The 21,775-nt window shown below is 39.2% G+C and overlaps 1 protein-coding gene across 1 annotated transcript; it reads left to right on the top strand.

Annotated features, from left to right (window-relative positions):
• The first annotated feature begins 2,145 nt into the window (after nucleotides 1-2,145).
• PSMA1 (proteasome 20S subunit alpha 1) lies at nucleotides 2,146-14,509 on the top strand. Its single transcript, XM_001504943.6, has 10 exons — nucleotides 2,146-2,307; nucleotides 3,577-3,621; nucleotides 3,882-3,983; nucleotides 4,104-4,207; nucleotides 6,394-6,482; nucleotides 7,090-7,160; nucleotides 7,277-7,406; nucleotides 9,036-9,115; nucleotides 12,717-12,827; nucleotides 14,140-14,509. Exons 1-10 carry the CDS (start codon nucleotides 2,305-2,307, stop codon nucleotides 14,194-14,196), a joined length of 792 nt encoding a protein of 263 aa, XP_001504993.1. The 5' UTR covers nucleotides 2,146-2,304; the 3' UTR covers nucleotides 14,197-14,509.
• Nucleotides 14,510-21,775: the final 7,266 nt, after the last annotated feature.

Raw genomic sequence — 21,775 nt, 5'->3', positions numbered from 1 at the left:
GTTTCCAGAAAATACATAGAGTAACAAGGGTCAAGTGTAAATACCTGCTAAGCTCAGAGAGCAGAGACCTTTCATCACAGAACTATACTAGCCAAGTTAAGAACTCTCTTGCCCTTTCCCATTTCAACTTGGGAGAAGTAAGGCAACCTAGCTGATAGGGATGGTGGGAGGGGGTGCTAGGAGAGAAATTTTAAGCAAGGACACAAGAGGAGGTCAACTATTCCTCTTTTGCCATGGCAGCAGAGTCAAGCTGGGGGAGGGCAGGGGCTTTGCCACTAGTTTTTTTTTTTCCTCCCCAAAGCCCCAGTACATAGTGGTATATCCTAGCTGTAAGTCCTTCTAGTTCCTCTATGTGGGATGCCACCACAGCATGGCTTGATGAGCTGTGTGTAGGTCCACGCCCAGGATCCTAACCAGTGAACCGTGAGCTGCTAAACTGGAGCATGCAAACTTAACCACTATGCCACCAGGCTGACCCCTAAAGTTTTTATTATTATATTAGACTTATCAATTACTGAGCTGAGGCTGTTGAATTGACTAGTTAACTTTTTTTACTTGAATGTCAGAAGTCATGATATTTGTGCCATATTTCATTCAAGGATCAGGGAAAAATTAGCTCCACAGGTGTGTTTTAACATCTGGTGGGAAAATAATTTTATTTGCAATTGCACCCTACTCATTTGTTCAACATACCAATTACAGTAGCTAAACAGAGTAACACAATGAGATTTACACGTCCATGGGAAAAAATACTCAACTTGGCTTTTATTTGGATTTATTTTTATGTAATTCTAAAAAAGCCTGACATAACTTACCAGTGACCTTTAAATTAAAGAAGTAGTGCTACATTTGCTGACCCAGTCTTCCTACAAGCTCAGGGCTAATCTTCCTCAAGCCAAAAAAGAGGAAGATTGGCAACAGATGTTACATGAGGATGACTCTTCCTCACCAAAGAAAAAAAAAGGAAGATTGGTACAGATGTTAGTTCAGGGGGAAATCTTCCTCAGCAAAAAAAAAAAAAAAAGCCTTAGAAATATCTATTTCCTTTGAACCTACAATTCTATTTTTAGGAATTTATTCTAAGAAAAGGAGTATAGATGTACACACAAAAATATATCAAGGGTAACCTAAATATTAAACAATCGGGATTTTGGTAAATAAAACATGATATGTTCACAATGCAGACTACTAGGGAGTCATATTTAACCTGGAAAATGTTTAACATGAAAAAATGTCCAAACTATATAAATGAAAAGGTTTCAAAAGAGTGTGATACTAAATTGCTCGGAACTTGAGCAAATCACTTCAGGGACCTGGGGCTCATTTCATCTGCAAAACTTAGATCTTTAAGGACCCTTTCAACTCTTACCTGAGTCTAGGTACTCATCCTTTCTTCTTTACAAAGAAAATAAGTCATTGGCAGTAGGTAGATGTTAGGTTGGCAGCTGTTTGCAGACTTGTCCTAATCTAGTTCATTTGGGGACTTACTAAAAGATGCTCTCAAAAGAGAAAATACGTGTTTCGGAAGAAAACGTCCATTTTTTTCCTTAGTAGCCTAATGTATCAGGCATCGTGCTTGGTTATGAGGGCACAGAAAGACATTAGTGCCTTCAAAGAGTTCAAAGTCTGGTGGAGGAAAACCAATAACTGTGATAAAGAGTGATCAATGACAGCAAAGCCTTGAAAGATGAGTTCTCCAGGGAGTGGGGAAAAGGATTCCAAAGTAGGAAGAAGAGCATGTGCAAAAAAAAAAAATACTCGAGGAAGAGTATGGCTGACACACAGAAACGGACCATTTTTTTGTGGCTCTTCCTGCGGTCTCGTTCCTCTCACAGTCACACAACATCCCATTCTCTGTGGACGCTGAATGAGAGCTTGAACGGCACACTCCATCATCCAGAGTGGCAGCTGTCGTCTCGAGCGATTTCAGGTGCATCCGGCCAAGCCAGAGAAAAACTGGCGGGAATCTGCAACACACGGGTAACTTCTCTGAGGATCCAAAAGGGCGACTTGATGGTGGCCGCTCCGCAGCTCTTAGCTCCCGCCAGCACTCCCGGCCCAAGTTTCCCAGCCAATCGCAGTTCCTCCATCTTCCGAGGCCCCGCCCACTGCCTAGCCTGCGGAGGGCTCTGAGGGCGGGGAAGCGGCGAAAGCCTATCGATATCTCTGAAGTAGATTGCTCAGACCTGCGCCGCCGCCCTCAAAGCCCCGCAGACTTCTCAGTAGATCGCCGAGCGGTAGTGTCGGCAGCGCTCGTTGATCCGCAGCTTTGCAGGAGGCGGCAGTCAGGCCCGCGCCGGAACCATGGTGCGTCGGGTCCGGAGCCCAGGCAGGGTGGGGGCAGAGGTCGGCTGATTGGGGGATAGCCAGCCGTCTCTCCTGTCATCTTTACAGCTCCTCGAGGCCACGGGGCCTGGGAACCTCAGCCAGCGGGAGGGTTTCGGCAGTGATTCAGCATCTCCGGCCTGGCCGGAGAGGGGCGGTCGGTAGTCGGTGCGGCCTTTCCCCGGGCTTGTTTCGTTTTCCGCCGGGCCTCGGACACTACGTCCTTGGTCTACTAGCCGGGTTCGTTCCTTCAGTGGAGTACATTCCCAGCGGTCCAGAGTGACCCCTCGTGCTCAGTGTGGGAGAGAGGGGAGTAGAGGCCTCCCTGCACTGCCAGGTGCAGACTTGACCCCAGGGTTTGGGTTCCTGGACCGCGTCCGTTTACCTGGTGCTTCCGTCTGATATCTCTCTCCTCTAGAGTTCGATCAAAAGAGGCCTTTTTCAGTCGCTGTCCAGTCATCTAGTTTTACAGATGACTAAACCGAGGCTGAGAGAAGCAATGGAATCAGGGTTACAATCTAGGGCTCACGGCTTCCTGTCCTGTGTCTACCTTTCCGGCACTCAGCCTTCTCGCCCCCATGATCAGTCTCCCAAGTACTGTTTTAGTACCGCCACTAAAGCAGTAATGGGTCTGTCCTGTAGTATTTGTGTCCATCTCTACCTTCCTGAGGACATTCTTGTGTTTATTCATTCAATGTGGATCTTTATACGTACAAGGCACTGTTTTAAGTGCAGTGAGAGTTCAGACATAAATCAGACATGTCCCTAATCATGGTATAAGGTAGAGGGGGACATGGAGATAAAGAACTGGTGAGAGTATGTGTTGGATTTTGGGAGAAAAGCTGGAGAAGACTTCAAGAGATAGGCATTTGGGCTAGTTTAAGGAAAAAGAATACTTTTGACCATTTTTTAGGGCCCAGTATAAGGGAAGGGCATAAGCAAAGGACAGTTGACACATATGAACTGTAGTAATTGAAAGAACCCAAAGGGAGGGCAATGGACAGTGGTAAAATTGGAACTTGGGAAGATAGGTACTATCTAGATCTGTCCCCCTCCCTCACTAGCTTATGGTAAATGTAGAATTGGCTTGCAACTGAATACAGTAGTAATCTTCCAGTGAAATTGTGGTAAGAGCATTGCATTAATGTTGAATGGAAGCAGATGGGAGAACATTTTATAATGATAGAGTTTGCCAAGATTTGGGATTTGTAATGTTCTTATAGCAATAGGTCTTTTTTCTTTTACTTTCAGTTTCGCAACCAGTATGACAATGATGTCACTGTTTGGAGCCCTCAGGTACAGTACTGTTTTATACTATTTCTGGGAAGTGGCTTTTGGTAGCTGCAATGTGTTTATAAACTCATGACGTTGTAGGCTGTGAGACAATGGAATGTAATAATTTTAGACATTCCTGGAACCTAAGTTTATCATTAAAGTAAGTTTCCTAGTTAAAAAAAATCATAACTGTGCTCACCAGAGATTTAGGAACTTTAATTTTAAATATATAAAAGCGTATTATAAGATGACTCTAAGATGTGTGATTTTTTTCTCTTTAGGGCAGGATTCATCAAATTGAATATGCAATGGAAGCTGTCAAACAAGGTTCGGCCACAGTCGGTCTGAAATCAAAAACTCATGCAGTGTTGGTTGCATTGAAGGTAAGTAAAGCAATAAATATATCTGCCTCCTTTAGGAAACAGAACTATCAAACATAAGGTTCACTGTATAGATAATAAAATTGTAAACTTGTTTTTATGTTTCATGATGTCTCTATTTAGAGAGCACAGTCAGAGCTTGCAGCTCATCAGAAAAAAATTCTCCATGTTGACAACCATATTGGTATCTCAATTGCGGGACTTACTGCTGATGCTAGACTGCTATGGTGAGTATGATCACGAAAAATAAAAGAAACATCCCTTTGATTCATAATTGATTGCATTTCTAGAAAAGATCTAGATAAGATATTTTAGGAAGTTATCTGCCAGAGTGTTTATGAGTTAAGATTGTGGGGGCTGGCCCTGTGGCGCAGCAGTTAAGTTCACACGTTCCGCTTCTCAGTGGCCCGGGGTTCGCGGGTTCGGATCCTGGGTGCGGACGTGGCACCACTTGGCAAAAAGTCATGCTGTGGTAGGCATCCCACATATACAATAGAGGAAGATGGACATGGATGTTAGCTCAGGGCCAGTCTTCCTCAGCAAAAAGAGGAGGATTGGCAGTAGTTAGCTCAGGGCTAATCTTCCTCAAAAAAAAAAAAAAAAAATTGTGAATACCTTAGTGGATTTGGGCTCAGTTACTAAGTATTCCATTTCTTGATCCCTGTCATAGTAGCTAATAGAATAAACCGTATTAATATTAATACTTTTGAGAAGTCACTGAATAATGTGATACTTGTTAACTCAGTGTATATTGTTTGAGACAATGTTATGCCTGTGAAGAGCTTGACACTTTTGTCTGGTTCCTAGGATCAGCCAAACTACCCTTGCTTTCTTTGATATGCCAGTATTTCTTAGACGTTTACTTTTTGTAGAGCTCAGTACACTAGATACTGCAAGGTGTACAAAGATGAATCAGACATAGATCTTCTCTTCTAGGAACTCAAAATCTAGTAATATATCTATAACATAAGGTAAAAAGTGGAGAGTAACAGGCAGATTTCCATGAGAAGCGAGAGGAGATAAAGATTATTTCTGGTTGAGAGGCATTGTGTAAATGAAGAACTGGGGCCTTGAAATCACATAGATTGAGTTTAGTTCCCACTTTTACCACTTGGTATCTGAGATTGGGCTAATTACTTAAACTCTCAAATTCTTTTAGTATTTTCTTTTTCAGGGTTATTGTTGAATAGCCTAGCATGTAGAGCACTTAACACAGTGCCTTTCAGGTAATATGTGCTTGTGTGGCTGGGAGGTGGGAGCTAGTTGCTAAAACTAATCTCTTAAGTCTGTGATTTAATTAGGGAAGAAAGACTATGAGCACGAAGAGAAAGTAATAATGTTAAGAGTTTCAAGTTATCCAGTGAGCCCCCTGCTCTCTTAGGTCAGCAGAATAGTGGCAGCATTATTGTTTCTGTCTGTTCTTAAAAATGTAAAATATGTTACATTGTCAAACATTTTATGTAACCCAATCTATCTAAAATATTGCCATGTCAACATGTAATCAAAATAAAAACCTTACTAATGAGATATTTTATACATTGTTTTTTGTACTAAGTCTTTGAAATTTCATGTGTATTTTGTGCTTATGGTACATCTCAGTTCAGACTAGCCACTTTTTAAGTGCTCAGTAGTCACACGTGATTAGTACCTGCCATACTGGGCAGTGCAGTTTAGACAGCCTTAGGAAACGGACTTAAATAAAATTCCTGAACAAATAAATAGCTTGGTTCCTGCAGTGAACAGTTGATCATCAGATGTGACATACACATAAACTGGAGAAAGCAACGTGGAAAGAAAGGCGCATATCCATTTCTTATTTATCCTCTTGGCTTTAATAGTTAGGCATGAATTCCCTCTTTTCCAGTGTTCTCTTTGCTTGAATCTTGTCAGGTGTAACAGCGAGACTCAGCAGTCCAGTGACCAGCACCTCTCTGGAGTGCTGCTTGCGGATAGAAGTAACGTGGGCAGGAACACGTCACAGGGTCTTACTGTGGATTCTGTGTCTTGCAGTTGCTCTATTGGTGGAATTTTAGTCAGCTTTCAAGAAAAAAGCAAAGTAGTTATGTTTTTGCTGGTTCAAGACCTAGGATTAACATATCTTAATATCTTAAGGGGAAGGATAAGAGAAGAGAGAGAGTTCTATTTCTTTTGCTCAGCCTTCTCTAGTCTATAAAGTGCTCTGAGACAAAGATTATCTAGAGCTAAAGAATATTTTAGACTTTTTTTAAAAACCTCCGGTGGCCCCAGAGTTTGGTATAAAAATGCATCCTCGTGGCCTTGTCTTTCTGGTTCCCTCATACAGATGTAATCCATGTAAATGTCTGGAAGAAAGCAAAAAGAAATCAAACTACTTTATTTAGATTGGAATAACTCTCTGATTTGCAATTACTAATTTTTCTTGTTTCTTTTTTAGTAATTTTATGCGCCAGGAGTGTTTGGATTCCAGATTTGTGTTTGACAGACCTCTTCCTGTGTCTCGTCTTGTATCTCTAATTGGAAGCAGTATCCTTTTTATGTTAACATTGGTGGACATGAACTTTAAAGGGTTTTGATACTTAATCCCTATGTTACTTATTAGGAATATGATAATACTTAACATAGGTAAGATTGTGAAAACTTTAACATCAGTCACTTTTTAATAACAGATTGTTTAAAATTTAGAAGAGTGTGGGAAGTTTTTCTATGGAAGAATAGGTTCTAAATAAGGAATTGGGTTACTTTTTCATCAGCCCTTATAAGCAATTGATATTTTCCAGACATAGATAAGCCCAATTTCAGGAAAACTATCCAAGCATCATTTTTAGAAGAGATTTAAAAGTTTTTTATTGGTGGTTCTAGATGTCCCCCAAAATCCCTGACCCTGACATCCAAAACAAATGAGGTTTTTTTTACATGGAAGGGGATCATTTTGCTAGTGCTCATTCTTGGGTTTGGTGAATAGTCAAACGTTTTTTAATACTAGGCCAAGAAATATTGCCATGTTATTTTCTTCTTCCTGTGGTGGATTATGCAGCAATTAAGAAACCAGAACTCTTTGTTAATAATGTTTAATTTGAAATAAAGATACTGCTTTATTGCTTGTTAGAACAGGCTCTTTAACTGGTTTAAGAGACCCAGATACCAACGCAACGGTACGGCCGGAGACCATATGGTGTTGGGCTGCTTATTGCTGGTTATGATGTAAGTTCATAGAGTATTGTTATATTTTAATGATTTTTAAAAACTGACTAGAAATTTTCTAATTTTTAACTCAACCAAAGTCAAGAATTACGTAGCGTGGTTTTTTTCCTTTGTAGGATATGGGCCCTCACATTTTCCAGACCTGTCCATCTGCTAACTATTTTGACTGCAGAGCTATGTCCATTGGAGCCCGTTCTCAATCAGCTCGTACTTACTTGGAGAGACATATGTCTGAGTTTATGGAGTGTAAGTGATACATATATTTTTTTGCCCCCTCCAGTCTTTACATAGTGAATAAACACAGTGTTCTATCTGAAGAAAACTATCTGCCATACAGAGTTTTTTAAAACAAATCAAGCCCATGAAGTGTTTGTTATTTCTGTCACACATACTGGTTTTTACCCCTTCTGGCTACCACAGTAGTTTCAATCACTAGTAGAACTTTTTCAGAATACAATTATGTGTCCCCAACCTTGAAGGTTCTTGATTCAGTTGGTCTGAAGTATGCCCCAGCCAGAGTTGAGAACCCCTGTACTAGCTACCAATTGTAAGTTTTGTTTACAGCTTTCAATTTCTTATGATTCTGTTCTTATTTTTAGTCAAACAGACTTCTCTGCATTGAGTAGTCCATAAACAAGTAAGAAGTTGATGTAGCTGTGGGAAAGGAAGATGTAAGATGTGATGATAGGGCAAGTTTTCAAGTGCTTTGCTTATGCAAGGGTCTTAGATTTTAACATATACTTTTTATGCATTTTTTGAGGTCATCGTGTGGTTTTTTCCCCCTTCATTCTATTGTGGTGTATTGCGTTGATTGACTTTTTTTTCTTCTTCTCCCGTTTTATTTTTTTGGTGAGGAAGACTGGCCCTGAGCCAACATCTGTTGCTAATCTTTCTCTTTTTACTTGAAGAAGATTATCCCTGAGCTAACATCTGTGCCAGTCTTCCTCTATTTTGTATGTGGGATGCCACCACAGCATGGCTTGATGAGCCACGTGTAGGTTCATGCCTGAGATTCAAACTGGCAAACCTGGAGCGGCCAAAGCACAGCACATAAACTTAACCACTATGCCAATGGGCCAGCCCCTTGATTGGCTTTTTAATGTTAAACCAGCGTTACATTCCTGGGATAAATCCCTCTTGGTCATAGTGTATAATATAAATTATATATAAATGTTTATATAAACATATGAATGTCCCTGGAGTTTTGTTGAGGTTTTCTTTGTGTCTATTCATAAGTGATATTGATCTGTAGTTTTATTTTCTTGTAATTTCTTTGTCTAGTTTCGATAGCGTGGTAATACAGGCCATATAGAAAGAGTTGGAGACTCCTTTTATAAAGGGCAAAAACAGCAACTAGCATTCCACAGAATACGTTCTATAAAACTTTGAGCTGTATCATTTGTGAATCAGGTATTTGATTAACTTAGCATAGGAAAAAGTCAAATTTAGTAATAAAAATCATGTAGCCTCTCATTAAATAAAATAGAAGCCAGCAATGTTCTTGATTATTATTAAAAGATTGTATGGGGACCAGTCCCCTGGCATAGTGGTTGAGTTCATCATGCTCTGCTTTGGCAGCCCAGGGTTCGTGGGTTCAGATCCCAGGCACGGACCTACACCACTCATCAGCCATGCTCTGGTAGTGACCCACAGACAAAATAGAAGAAGATTGGCACAGATGTGAGCTCAAGGCTAACGTTCCTCAAGAAAAAAAAAAAAAGATTATATAGCTAAACATTAAACTTTTGGCTATTTTTATTATGATGTATTTAGTATGTGACTAAAACCATGATTTCACACTATTAGACCTGACAGATAAAAGAAGCCTAGCATAAAGATGAAATTAAGAAATAATTGTTAATTTATTACACTTAGGCAATTTGGATGAATTGGTTAAGCATGGTCTGCGTGCCTTACGAGAGACACTTCCTGCAGAACAGGACCTAACTACAAAGGTAAATACCACCTTTTCCAATTGTAGATATTAGCATTTCAGTTTAATCACTTGTTGCATAAATGTAGTAGTGGAGTGTATACTTAGAATTCTTCAATTTGGGAGATGATTGCCTTGGCTTATTGTTTTCTTTAAGCTGTTTACTAAGTGACCAGATTTTGAAGTGATTTTTGAACATTTCTTTTTGGTAAAAGCAATAAAACCAGTAAGTCTGATGTACAGTATCCTTTATTTCTTCAGCAGATAGGAATATCTTTGTGTTGTTAATTCAGTTAACATGTACTTATATTGAGCACCTATGACTGGGCAGGCATTGGCATTGAGAATATAGTAAACACAGCAAACATCTTCGCCTTTGTGGAACATACATCCAAGTGGGGAGAAGTAGACAATATATCCATAAGTAAATTATATAGTGTATTAGAAGGTGATAAATGCTGTAGAAAAAATAAAATAGGCTAAGAGGAGAAAGAATGACCAACTGGGTGTAGGAAGGAGGTGTGGTGGGTGTAGTTTAAAACAGAATGATCAGGGATGTCCTCACTGAGAAAGTGAAAGAGGAAAAGACCTAAAGGAGGTGAGTGAGTGAGGCATGCAGGTGTCTAGAGCGAGATTATTCCAGGGTATAGAAATGCAAGGGCCCTGAGTCCAGAACGTTCCTAGTATTCAGAGCAAGGAGGCCAGGAAGTAGTGTTGGAATCAATGATCAAGAGGAAGAGAAGGAATGAAGTCAGAGGTAATGGAGGCCAGATTGTGCATGTCCTAGAAACTATGGTAGGTACTTTGGATTTTACTCTGAGTGGGCTGTTAGATTTTGAGCAGAGGAATAACTATGATTTCATTTAGGTTTTAACCATTTTATTTATTTATTTGTAAAGATTGACACCTGAGCTAAATCTGTTGGCAGTCTTTTTTCTTCTTCTTCTCCCCAAAGCCCCCCAGTATATAGTTGTATATTCTAATTGTAGGTCCTTCTGGTTGTGCTATGTGGGACGCCACCTCAGCATGACCTGATGAGTGGTGCCATGTCTGCACCCAGGATCCGAACCTGTAAAACCCTGGGTTGCTGAAGTGGAGTGCATGAACTTAACCACTCGGCCATGGGGCCAGCTCCTGATTTAGGTTTTAAAGGAGTCATTCTGGTTGCCATTTTGAGAATAGATTGTAGTAGGCATGGGTAGAAATAGTTTTAAGGCTGGTACAGTAATTCAGGTGAGAGATTGTGGTGGCTGGAGCAGAGTCACACAAGTGGAGATGATGAGAAGTGGTTCAGTTTTGGGTATGTTTTGAAATTAGAGCCAAAAAGATTTGATAGCAAATTGGTTGTGAGGGTGTGAGAAAAAAAAGGGGGAAGTATATCTTCAGGGGTTTTGGCCTGATAAAGAAAGGGAGAGATTTATGATTTACTGAGATGAATAAGACAGTTGGAGGGACAGGTTTTGGAGTAGGGGTTGTGGAGGAAGATCAGGCAGTTAGTTTAGGACGTAGAAAATTTGAAGTGCCTGTTGTTTGTCCATTTAACAATAAAGAGTAAGCAGTTATCAGATGTGCAGCCCCTGGCGTTTGGTGGAGAATGGTCTAGCCTAGAGTTACAGATTTTGGAGTCTTTCTGTAGAAATGGCTCTAGAGACTGGACTGGATGAGATTGCTAAAGGAATGAAATAGTTAGGAGGTTTGAGGGCTGGGCCAAGGGCACCTTTAGAGATTGGGAGATGAGTAGATATCAGCAAAAAGGACTGAGAAAGATGGCCAGGGAGGTAGGAGGAAAACTCGGAAAGTGAGGCATCCTTAAAAGCGAATGAAGAAACTATTTCAAGGAGGAGGGAATGAAAAATTCTCTTAGATTAAGGAAGATGTGGATTAAGAGTTAACCATTAGATTAGCAAGTATGTCACTGGGGACTTGACCAGACAATCTTAATGGAATGGTGGGGCAAAGGCCTGATAGGAATGGAATCAGGAGAAACTGGGAGAAGAGGGATTGGCAGCTGCTCTTTGGAGGAGATTTTCTGTTGTGGGTCCAGAGAAATGGAGTGGTGACTGAAAGAGAACATAGTGAAAAAAGAGTTTTTTGTTGTTTTGGTTTTTTAAAGTGGGAGAAATTAGGGACCGGCCGTGTGGCCGAGTGGTTGGGTTCGTGTGCTCTGCTTCGGCAGCCTGGGGTTTTGCCAGTTCAGGTCCTGGGCGCGGATGTGACGCCACTCGTTGGGCCATGCTGGGGTGGCGTCCCACATGCCATGGCTAGAAGGACCCACAACTAAAAGTATACAACTATGTACCGGGGGGCTTTGGGAGAAAAAAGAAAAATTAAAAAAACTCTTAAAATGAGAGAAATTATACCATGTTTGCTGCATGGTTATGAAAATAATCTAGTATAAAGGAATCATTTATGTAGGAGAAATATGAGAAAAACTGCTGGACTGGTGTCCTTGAACAGTATACAGGTGGAAAGACAGGCCTTAGGGAAGAAATTGGACTGTTCATTCACCGTACAGGAAAGGAGAGAATCTAGGGACATAGATACAGGAAAGAGTGGATACTGTGGGAGCTTGTAAATGTTCTCTTCTAATTAGCTTCTATTTTCTCAGTGAAATAGGAGCAAGGTTTTCAGCTGCAAGGAGAATGGAGAATGTTACAAAGAGTTGTTGAGGAAAAGGGGAGATTGAATGATCTAGGGACCTGTGTAATACAATGCAGGAATTATTGTGGGCCTCCTTGAGCTTCATGATCATTAATTAAAGTGAGATCAGTCAGCATATTATAAATCCATTTTGATAACAGTGATTGGATAATTATAACTTAATACATATGTGAAGACTTATTACCTACATAATCTTTTTTAAACAATTTTTCCTGTTATAAAAATAATAAATATTCTTTAAAAAAATTAGGAAAGTATGTTGTTTTTATTTGATTAAAATACCTATAATGCCATCACTCCAAGATGACTGTGTTTTAAATTTTAGGTATAAAGTTAACTTGACATTTATAATTTGGAAAAGTTTGTTCAGGTATCTGGCTTTCTGATTTCATATTTTTATTGAATCATACAGAATGGCCTGTATATCCTTATGCCTCAAGTTTTCACTAAACTTGTAATCTTACAGGAGTTATTTTGCACTGGTAAGCATTTGTTGAACTTTTTAAGAATTGCTCTTTAATTTTTCCATGTAGAGCATAGTTCCAAGCCCCCATCAAATGTAACTCTTTAGAACCCCAAATTTATTCTGTTTCCTTGCCAAGAACCATCGTGTCTTAGACAAGAAACAACTTTGATTATCTCTTAGGAGTTAAGCTTGCTTCCTAGCTAAGTGGTTTGCTTCCTCACTCTGGTCTGCAGCACGTTCCCATTATGAGCCAAGTTGCAAATTTCTAGGTGACATAGACCTTTGAGGTTACTCAAGATTCTCAAAAGTGAATATTAAATCTACAAATTATAAGGATGTACTAGTTTTCTTACCTTTTCTCTACACTTAAGTATTTTTTGAGTCTTATTCACATGCTATATAAATTTTTATTCTGATTTTTTCACCCAACATTTTATCATAAGCATTTTCCAACCTAAATTCTCTTGATTTTTTATTTTTACCTTTTTCCCCTCAGAATGTTTCCATTGGAATTGTTGGTAAAGACTTGGAGTTTACAATTTATGATGATGATGATGTGTCTCCATTCCTGGAAGGTCTTGAAGAAAGACCACAGAGAAAGACACAGGTATGTAACTGCTCATAACACAAGAGGCTTTAGTTCTGTTGTAAACTGCTGTTCCCTCCACAACCGTGTAAACCTACCATTTTTGTCTGTATTATTGAGATAGGATCGTAATTCAAATGGCGGGAGGAAAACTAAGAACCTACTAAAGTAAAATACTCAAGGAGCAGTGATCTCCATAAACACAAAAAGGGTTGATGATTTGGTTATCTATTGCTATTTCCCACAATTCTCTGGGTTGACTGGGGCTCAGCTGGATGGTTCTTTTGCTGATCTCACTTGGAGTCTCTCAAACGGTGCAGTCAGTTGAGGAGGTGAGGCTGGAACGTCCAAGATGGCTTTACTCACATGTCTTTACTCACGCTTTCTAGGTATCTTAGAGGGGCAGCTAAAGGCTGGGACCTCTGTCCATGTAGTCTTAGGGCCTCTCCTTGACCGGGGCCTCTCTAGCATGGTAGCAGAACTCTTACAAAAGTTTAAAAGCTCAAAAGTGAAAGCTGCCAGGCATTCTTAAGGCTGAGGCCCAAGACTGGCACAGCATCACTCCTGCACGTTCTATTAGTTGAAGCAAGTCATAGGGCCAACCAAGATTCTGTAGGAGTAGGGACTCAGAGAAAGTTTGTTGGAGAACCAGCTTTGGCAACTAACTTGGCTCTTCAAATAGTGAGAAAAGGATCAAGAAATGTTGGTGAATCTTAGGCTAAATACTGGTCTTTTTATTTGGGTGTTTAGAATACACATTTGCTATTTAAAGATGTTTATTTGATAGCTGTGTAATTGAAAATAAAGTGTCCTGTATAGAAATTTCTTCTACAGCATGAATTTTTTTTCCAACTTGAAAGGGATATTGTTGATACTATTTGGAGGAGCAAGATTTGCATTATTTAAACTGATTTTGGTAAGGCCCAGTACTGTTGGGAAGACTGTAGTGCAGTGCCATGCAGCTGGTTTGTTTGATTGTATTTTTGCTGTGTTTATTAGTGCTAAAGAGGAAAAGAATGTCTAAAATGTGCCAATTGTATTTTAAGGCTAGTAGTAGTAATAAAAGGAAGGCCTTTATTCTTGTGCAAGACAAAGTGTGATAAAATGCTGGAATTGTTCAGTGATGCTTAGGTTTTCAGAACTGTAAAATTATATCTATTCAAAAAACCTTTTTTCAGAAATTTTAACAGGACAGTGAACTAAAATTGAGTGTCCAGAATATCTCCTAACCCCTTTTTCTCATAGATTTTTTTATAACATAACATTTGTGATTAGAAGTATATGTTGGTCACGTGTTCTTTGTACATATTTTCTTTTTTCTTCCCCTCTTAAGCCTGCTCAACCTGCTGATGAACCTGCAGAAAAGGCTGATGAACCAATGGAACATTAAGTGATAAACCACTCCATATGTGTATTATCAAATCTGTAAGAATGCAGGAACATGTACTGATGACAATAATCTATACTTTGAAACAAAAGATGCAGACTGGTGGAATGGTATGTTTTAGGAATCAGTCCAGATGTGAGTTTTTTCCAAGCAACTTCAATGAAACCACATAATGGGATGCATTTTTCTTTGAAAGGGTCTATATAATCATTTTCTAGGACGTATAGTTATCTGTACTAATGTTTTTATATGAAGAACATAGTGTCTTTGTGGTTTTAAAGACAACTGTGAAATAAAATTGTTTTACCTGCTGGTGTATTGGGATTTTGTTTGTTTTTTTAAGTAGCTTCAACTGTAAATAGTAATCTGAGATTACAGCTGGTCATTTGTCTCGTTTGCCAAATTAAATTTCCTTACTTTTAGTCATAGGGAAAAATATTACCTCTTATCTATCACAGTCTTATACTGGTTCCCCAATGTATGAACTGGCTGCATGAGATCCATGGAGATTTGGTTCAGAATACAAATTTCAGGGTTCAACCCTAGAGATTCTGATTAAAACCTAAGAAACCACCACTTCCCAACAATAGTAGCAGCAAGTTAACATATGGACAGTTTTTCTTTCCAACCAGCAGATGGCAGTAGTGATAGCTCCTGTCTCAGTGTAGGGAACTTTTGCAAAAATAACAAAAGGGAAATTTTAATCCCAAACCATTGTTTCCTCTTGTCCTGCCCAGCCCCACTCCAGCATAATCTTTAGGCTGCCTCCCATTATGCGTATGAGCTGTGCACACAGATATTGCAGAACAATCTTTATCTTAGACCATACAAAATGAGATTAGAGGGAATCTGGTTTAAAAAACAAAACCTTTAATCCAAAATTTTGCTGCTAAGAAGCCTATAGAAATTATTTTATTTTCTAAGATTCTTATCTTTCTAGAGGGGAGAATTTCATTTATAGATAGGGAACTTGGATTTTAGACCTAATTCTACTAGTCAGCTGCTGTTGGCTTTGGGTGAGTTACTTCACCCTGTTTTAAGGAAATCCTTTGGAGAATTATTGTGAAGGTTAAATGGGAAAATTTATGTGAAAACACCTTGTACACTATAAAATTCATAAAATGTTAGTTTAATTTTTTTTCCAGGTTGCCCAAAACTTTAAAAGCCTTAGTAGGTTTTGGGGCCAGCTCTATGGCCAAGTGGTTAAGTTCGCGCACTCTGCTGCAGCGGCCCAGGGTTCACTGGTTCAGATCCTGGGCGCGGACATGGCACCGCTCATCGGGCCACGCTGAGGAGGCATCCCACATGCCACAACTAGAAGGACCCGCAACTAAAATATACAACTGTGTACCAGGGGATTTGGGGAGAAAAAGCAAAAAAAAAAAAGCTTTAGTAGGTTTAAATCTTTCTTTGACTTGTTGAAGGGAGAGTGGTAAGAGATACCAGCAAACTTGTTGAGAGAAAAACTTCTAACTAAATGCTAAATGCAGAAATGTGAGCTGTTGGTCTCCACTCTAGAAGTATCCTCAAGAGTCTGCCATTTGAGCTTGGGACAAGGCCACAAGTACTGTGTGACCATTTGACCTACAATGGAATTGCATCAAGCACACGTTAACTTTCACACACACAAAACAGTGAATGAGAGGGAGTCCTCCCACCTGCCTTCAGACTCAATGGGTGTGTTGTCTGGAGGAGGGAGCATAAGTGGGAAATTTCATAATCTGCTTTTCAGGCAGGTCTGTCTTCCCCTGTGCCTTTCATTGTGTGAGCCTCTGTCATTGTTGAGTGATTCTCTTGTTTAAAAATGGCGTGTGCATGTGTCTCATATTTATTGTTGATGCCTTCAAGTTGATTCTGACTCCTGGCAACCCTGTGTACAGCAGAGGTGACACCTCACCGATCTTTTTGCGCCATCCTCTCACCTTCCAGTGCTATATTAGATAATGCTTCTCTGCTATTCACAGGGTTTCATGGCCAATTTTTTTGGAAGTGGGCGCCCAGGTCCTTCTAAGTAGTCTATCCTAGTCTAGAAGCGCCACTTAAACCTGTGCACCATGGGTGACCCTGCTGGTATTTGAAATACTGGTGGCATAGCTTTCAGCACCACAGCAACATGCAGCTGCCACAGTATGACAACTGACAGATGGGTGGTGTGGCTCCCTGATGGGCTGTAGCGGTAAAAGCACCAAATCTTTTTTTTTTTTAATTGAGGTTATGATAGTTTACAACATTGTGAAATTTCAGTTGTACATTATCATTTGTCAATCATCTTATAGGTGCACCAATTCACCCTTTGTGCCCCCCCTCCACTCCCCTTCCCCCTGGTAACCACTAATCTGTTCTCTTTGTCCGTGTGTTTGTTTATCTTCCACATATGAGTGGAATCATAGAGAGTTTGTCTTTCTCTATCTGGCTTATTTCACTTAACATAATACCCTCAAGGTCCATCCAGGTTGTTGTGAATGGGACGATTTTATCGTTTTTTGTGGCTGAGTAGTGTTCCATTGTATATATACACACCATATCTTCTTTATCCAGTCATCAGTCGATGGGCACTTAGGTTGCTTCCATGTCTTGGCTATTGTGAATAATGCTGCAGTGAACACAGGGGTACATGAGTCTCTCTGAATTGCTGATTTCAAGTTCTTTAGGTAGATAGCCAGTAGTGGGATAGCTGGGTCATATGGTAGTTCTATTTTTAATTTTTTTGAGGAATCTCTATACTGTTTTCCATAGTGGCTGCACCAGTTTGCATTCCCACCAGCAGTGTACGAGGGTTCCTTTTTCTCCACAACCTCTCCAACATTTGTTATTTTTTGTCTTGGTTATTATAGCAATTCTAATGGGTATAAGGTGATATCTTAGTGTAGTTTTGATTTGCGTTTCCCTGATGATCAGTGATGATGAGCATCTTTTCATGTGCCTATTGGCCATGTGTATATCTTCTTTGGAGAAATGTCTGTTCACATCCCTTGCCCATTTTTTGATTGGGTTGTTCGATTTTTTGTTGTTGTGTTAATTCTTTATATATTACAAAGATTAACCCTTTGTCAGATATATAATTTGCAAATATTTTTTCCCAGTTGGTGGGTTGTCTTTTCATTTCAATCCTGTTTTCCTTTGCCTTGTAGAAGCTCTTTAATCTGATGAAGTCCCACTCGTTTGTTCTTTCTGTTGTTTCCCTTGTGTGAGAAGACATGGTGTCAGAAAAGATCCTTTTAAGACTGATGTCAAAGAGTGTACTGCCTATATTTTCTTCTAGAAGTCTTATGGTTTCAGGTCTTACTTTTAAGTTTTTGATCCATTTTGAGTTTATTTTTGTGAATGGTGTGAGAGAATGTCTATTTTCATTCTTTTACATGTGGCTGTCCAGTTTTCCCAACACCATTTATTGAAGAGACTTTCCTTTCTCCATTGTATGTCCTCAGCTCCTTTGTCGAAGATTAGCTGTCTGTAGATGTGTGGTTTTAATTCTGGGCTTTCACTTCTGTTCCATTGATCTGTCTGCCTATTTTTGCACCAGTACCATGCTGTTTTGATTACTATAGCTTTGTAGTATATTTCGAAGTCAGGAATTGTGATGCCTCCAGATTTATTCTTTTTTTCTCAGGATTGCCTTAGCAATTCTGGGTCTTTAATTGCCCCATATGAATTTTAGGATTCTTTATTCTGTTTTTGTGAAGAATGTCATTGGGATTCTTATTGGGATTGCATTGAATCTGTAGATTGTTTTAGGCAGTATGGACATTTTAACTATGTTTGTTCTTCCAATCCATGTGCATAGGATGTCTTTCCATCTCTTTATGTTGTCATGTTTCTTTCAGGAAAGTCTTGTAGTTTTCATTGTATAGGTCTTTCACTTCCTTGGTTAAATTTATGCCAAGATATTTTGTTGTTGTTGTTGCAATTGTGAATGGGATTGTGTTCTTCAGTTCTCTTTCTGTTAGTTCGTTATTAGAGTATAGAAATGCAACTGATTTATGTAAGTTGATTTTGTACCCTGCAACTTTGCTGTAGTTGTTGATTACTTCTAGTAGCTTTCCAATGCATTTTTTAGGGTTTTCTATATATAAGGTCATGTAGTCTGCAAACAGGAAGAGTTTCACTTCTTCATTGCCTATTTGGATTCCTTTTATTTATTTTTCTTGCCTAATTGCTGTGGCCAAAACCTCCAGTATTATGTTGAATAGGAGTAGTGGGAGTGGGCACCCTTGTCTTGTTCCTGTTCTCAGAGGGATGGCTTGCAGTTTTTGCCCATTGAGTATGATGTTGGCTGTGAGTTTGTCATATATGGCCTTTATTATGTTGAAGTACTTTCCTTCTATACCTATTTGATTGAGAGTTTTTATCTTAAATGAATGTTGGATCTTGTTGAATGCTCTCTCTGTGTCTATTGAGATGATCGTCTGTTTTTTTTCCCTCATTTTGTTAATGTGGTGTATCACATTGATTGACTTGTGGCTGTTGAACCATCCCTGTGTCCCTGGTATAAATCCCACTTAACCATGGTGTATGATCTTTTTAATGTATTGCTGTATTTTGTTTGCTGATATTTTGTTGAGGATTTTTGCATCTATGTTCATCAGTGATACTGGCCTGTAGTTTTCCTTCTTTGTGTTATCCTTGTCTAGTTTTGGTATTAGGGTGATGTTGGCCTCATAGAATGTGTTAGGAAGTGCTCCATCTTCTTCAATTTTCTGGAGTAATTTGAGAAGGATAGGTATTAAATCTTCTTTGAATGTTTGGTAGAATTCTCCAGAGAAGCCATCTGGTCCTGGACTTTTATTTTGGGGGAGGTTTTTGATTACTGTTTCAATCTCTTTACTTGCGATTGGTCTATTCAGATTCTCTATTTCTTCTTTTTTTTTTCTTTTGAGGAAGATTAGCCCTGAGCTAACTACTGCCAATCCTCCTCTTTTTGCTGAGGAAGACTGACCCTGAGCTAACATCCATGCCCATCTTCCTCTACTTTATACGTAGGACGCCTACCACAGCATGGCTTTTGCCAAGCGGTGCCATATCTGCACCCGGGATCCAAACCGGCAAACCCTGGGCCGCTGAGAAGCAGAACATATGAACTTAACTGCTGTGCCACTGGGCCGGCCCCTCTCTATTTCTTCTTGATTCAGTTTTGGGAGGTTGTAAGTGTCTAAGAATTTATCCATTTATTCTAGGTTGTCCAATTTGTTGGTGTATAGCTTTTCATAGTATTATAATCTTTTGTATTTTTGTGGTATCTGTTGTAATTTCTTCTCTTTCACTTCTGATTTTATTTATTTGAGTCTTCTCTCTTTTTTTCTTAGTGAGCCAGGCTAAGTGTTTGTCAATTTTGCTTATTTTCTCAAAGAATCAGCTCTTTATTTCATTGATCCTTTCTACTTATTTTTTGGTTTAAATTTCATTTATTTCTGCATATTTTAGTTGTGAGTCCTTCTAGTTGTGGCATGTAGGACGCCGCCTCAGCATGGCTTGATGAGCGGTGCCATGTCCATATCCAGGATCCAAACCGGCGAAACCCTGGGCCACTGAAGCGGAGCAGGCGAACTTAACCACTTGGCCACGGGGCTGGCCCCCCTTGTTGACTTTCCGTCTGGATGATCTATCCATTGGTGTTAGTGGGGTGTTGAGCTCCCTTATTATTATATTGTTGTTGATATCTCCTTTTAGTTTTGTTAATAATTGCTTTACGTCCTTTGGTGCTCCTGTGTTGGGTGCATATATATTTATAAGTGTTATGTCTTCTTGGTGGAGTGTCCCTTTTATCATTATATACTGCCCCTCCTTGTGTCTCTTTACCTGTTTTGTCTTGAAGTCTACTTTGTCTGATATAAGTATGGCGACACCTGCTTTCTTATGTTCACTGTTAGCTTGGAGTATCATTTTCCATCCCTTTACTCTGAGTCTGTGTTTGTCTTTGGGGCTGAGGTGTGTTTCCTGGAGGTGGCATATTGTTAGGTCTTGTTTTTTAATCCCTCTGGCCGCTCTGTGTCTTTTGATTGGAGAATTCAATCTATTTACATTTAGAGTGATTATTGAAATGTGGGGGCCTAATGCTGCCATTTTGTCACTTGTTTTCCTGTTCTGCCTTTCTTTTGTTTCTCGTCCCACGTATTTTGGACTACCAATTCAGTTAGGTAGTTTTCTATGCTGGTTTTCTTAGTTTTCTCCTTATTTGTAGTTTGTGTCTCTGTTCTAATTATTTGTTTAATGGTTACCATGTGGTTTGTATAAAATATCTCATAGATGAGATTGTCCATTTTCTGATAGCAGAGCACCAGATCTTACCCACTAGACCACCAGGGCTGGCTATCATTTTTGTGTCTGTTTCTTAAGTGTAAACCAGTTACTTGGTTGGCACTCAGCTGAAAAAAAAAACAACCAGTGATCTGTATTGTAATTTTGGGCAATTTTAGTAATTTTTTCAATATGTGATTTTAGTCATATACTCTGACTTTAGAACTTAAAATCCAATCCAACCCCAATAAGATTCAACCCCACTGTCTGTGCAGAGTTCATTCTGATGCCTTTTCATGCCATTTTGTCTAGTGTATTATGCTCTTATTCCATTTAGTCTGTGTGTGTTAAATAAAATTCCTAATAATTTCCTCTCATGAAACCTATCACTTTGATATAAAGATAATATTCAATTCACATGGAATTTGTTAGGCATCTGTATGTGCATCTTTCAAGAACTTGTATGGTCAAAAATAAACGGCAGTAAAGTAGGTGACAGGATTCAGGTTCTAGTCCCAGCTTTTTCAGTGTTTAACCATTTTGTGATTTGGGGGCAAGTCCCTATTCTCTAGGCATTGATTTCCTGGACATTTAAGTTTTTATGATTCTTGGTATATGACAAAGTCCTTGCTCTCAAGTAACTTATAATTTTAAGAGCTTTCAAGTGATATAATTACATGGAAAAGTAAAAATAAGTCCTAAAACAAAATGCATGTTATAACAAGTCAGGAAGAATTAGGCTATATTTGGTCCTATATTTGGTCCATTCAACAAACTCTGTATTTTAAGAATATACAACAATATATATATACTGCCAATGACCTAAAATGAGATTTTATAAAACACATTACATTGTCTTGCCTTTTCATATTTAATAGTTTTCTTAATGACTCAGTCATGATAAGCCTCAAATTTTATTCTGTAACACAATGAGCCTCCAGGGCAACTGAAGTGGGTATGGTTAGTCCTGCACCATGGTTGCCCTGAGCTGCTGAGCTTTCATTGCTAAGTCTAGGTTTTATGCTTCTTTGGGCCTCATTTCATGCCAATAGATTGTCATTTCTTAATAAGTTGGCTTGGAAACTAGATAATTGTAATTATTAAAATTCCATGTTAAAAATGAATACATAGAAATAGAACAACCTGTTGTACACACATTTTGGGTTGATCTCAAGGGAATTATGCTGAGTGAAAAAGAGCCAACCTCAAAAGGTTTACATTGTATAATTCATTTATATTACATCCTTGAAATGACAAAATTATAGAAATGAGAACAGGTTAGCTGCCAGGAGTTAAGGAGGGAAGTGCCTATGACTATAAAAGGATAGCAGGAAGAAGGGCTGGCCCC

The sequence above is a fragment of the Equus caballus genome, chromosome 7 (assembly GCF_041296265.1).
Source record: "Equus caballus isolate H_3958 breed thoroughbred chromosome 7, TB-T2T, whole genome shotgun sequence".
Taxonomy (NCBI): Eukaryota; Metazoa; Chordata; class Mammalia; order Perissodactyla; family Equidae; genus Equus; species Equus caballus.
The sequence above is the reverse complement of the archived record's forward strand: the minus strand, read 5'-3'. Positions and strand labels throughout refer to the sequence as shown.

Bases quoted from the DNA above. Each gene is read 5' to 3' on its own strand.
- PSMA1 (XM_001504943.6), top strand. The intron at 3,622-3,881 runs GTACAGTACTGT...TTTTCTCTTTAG, and splicing joins TCACTGTTTGGAGCCCTCAG to GGCAGGATTCATCAAATTGA. The intron at 3,984-4,103 runs GTAAGTAAAGCA...GTCTCTATTTAG, and splicing joins CAGTGTTGGTTGCATTGAAG to AGAGCACAGTCAGAGCTTGC.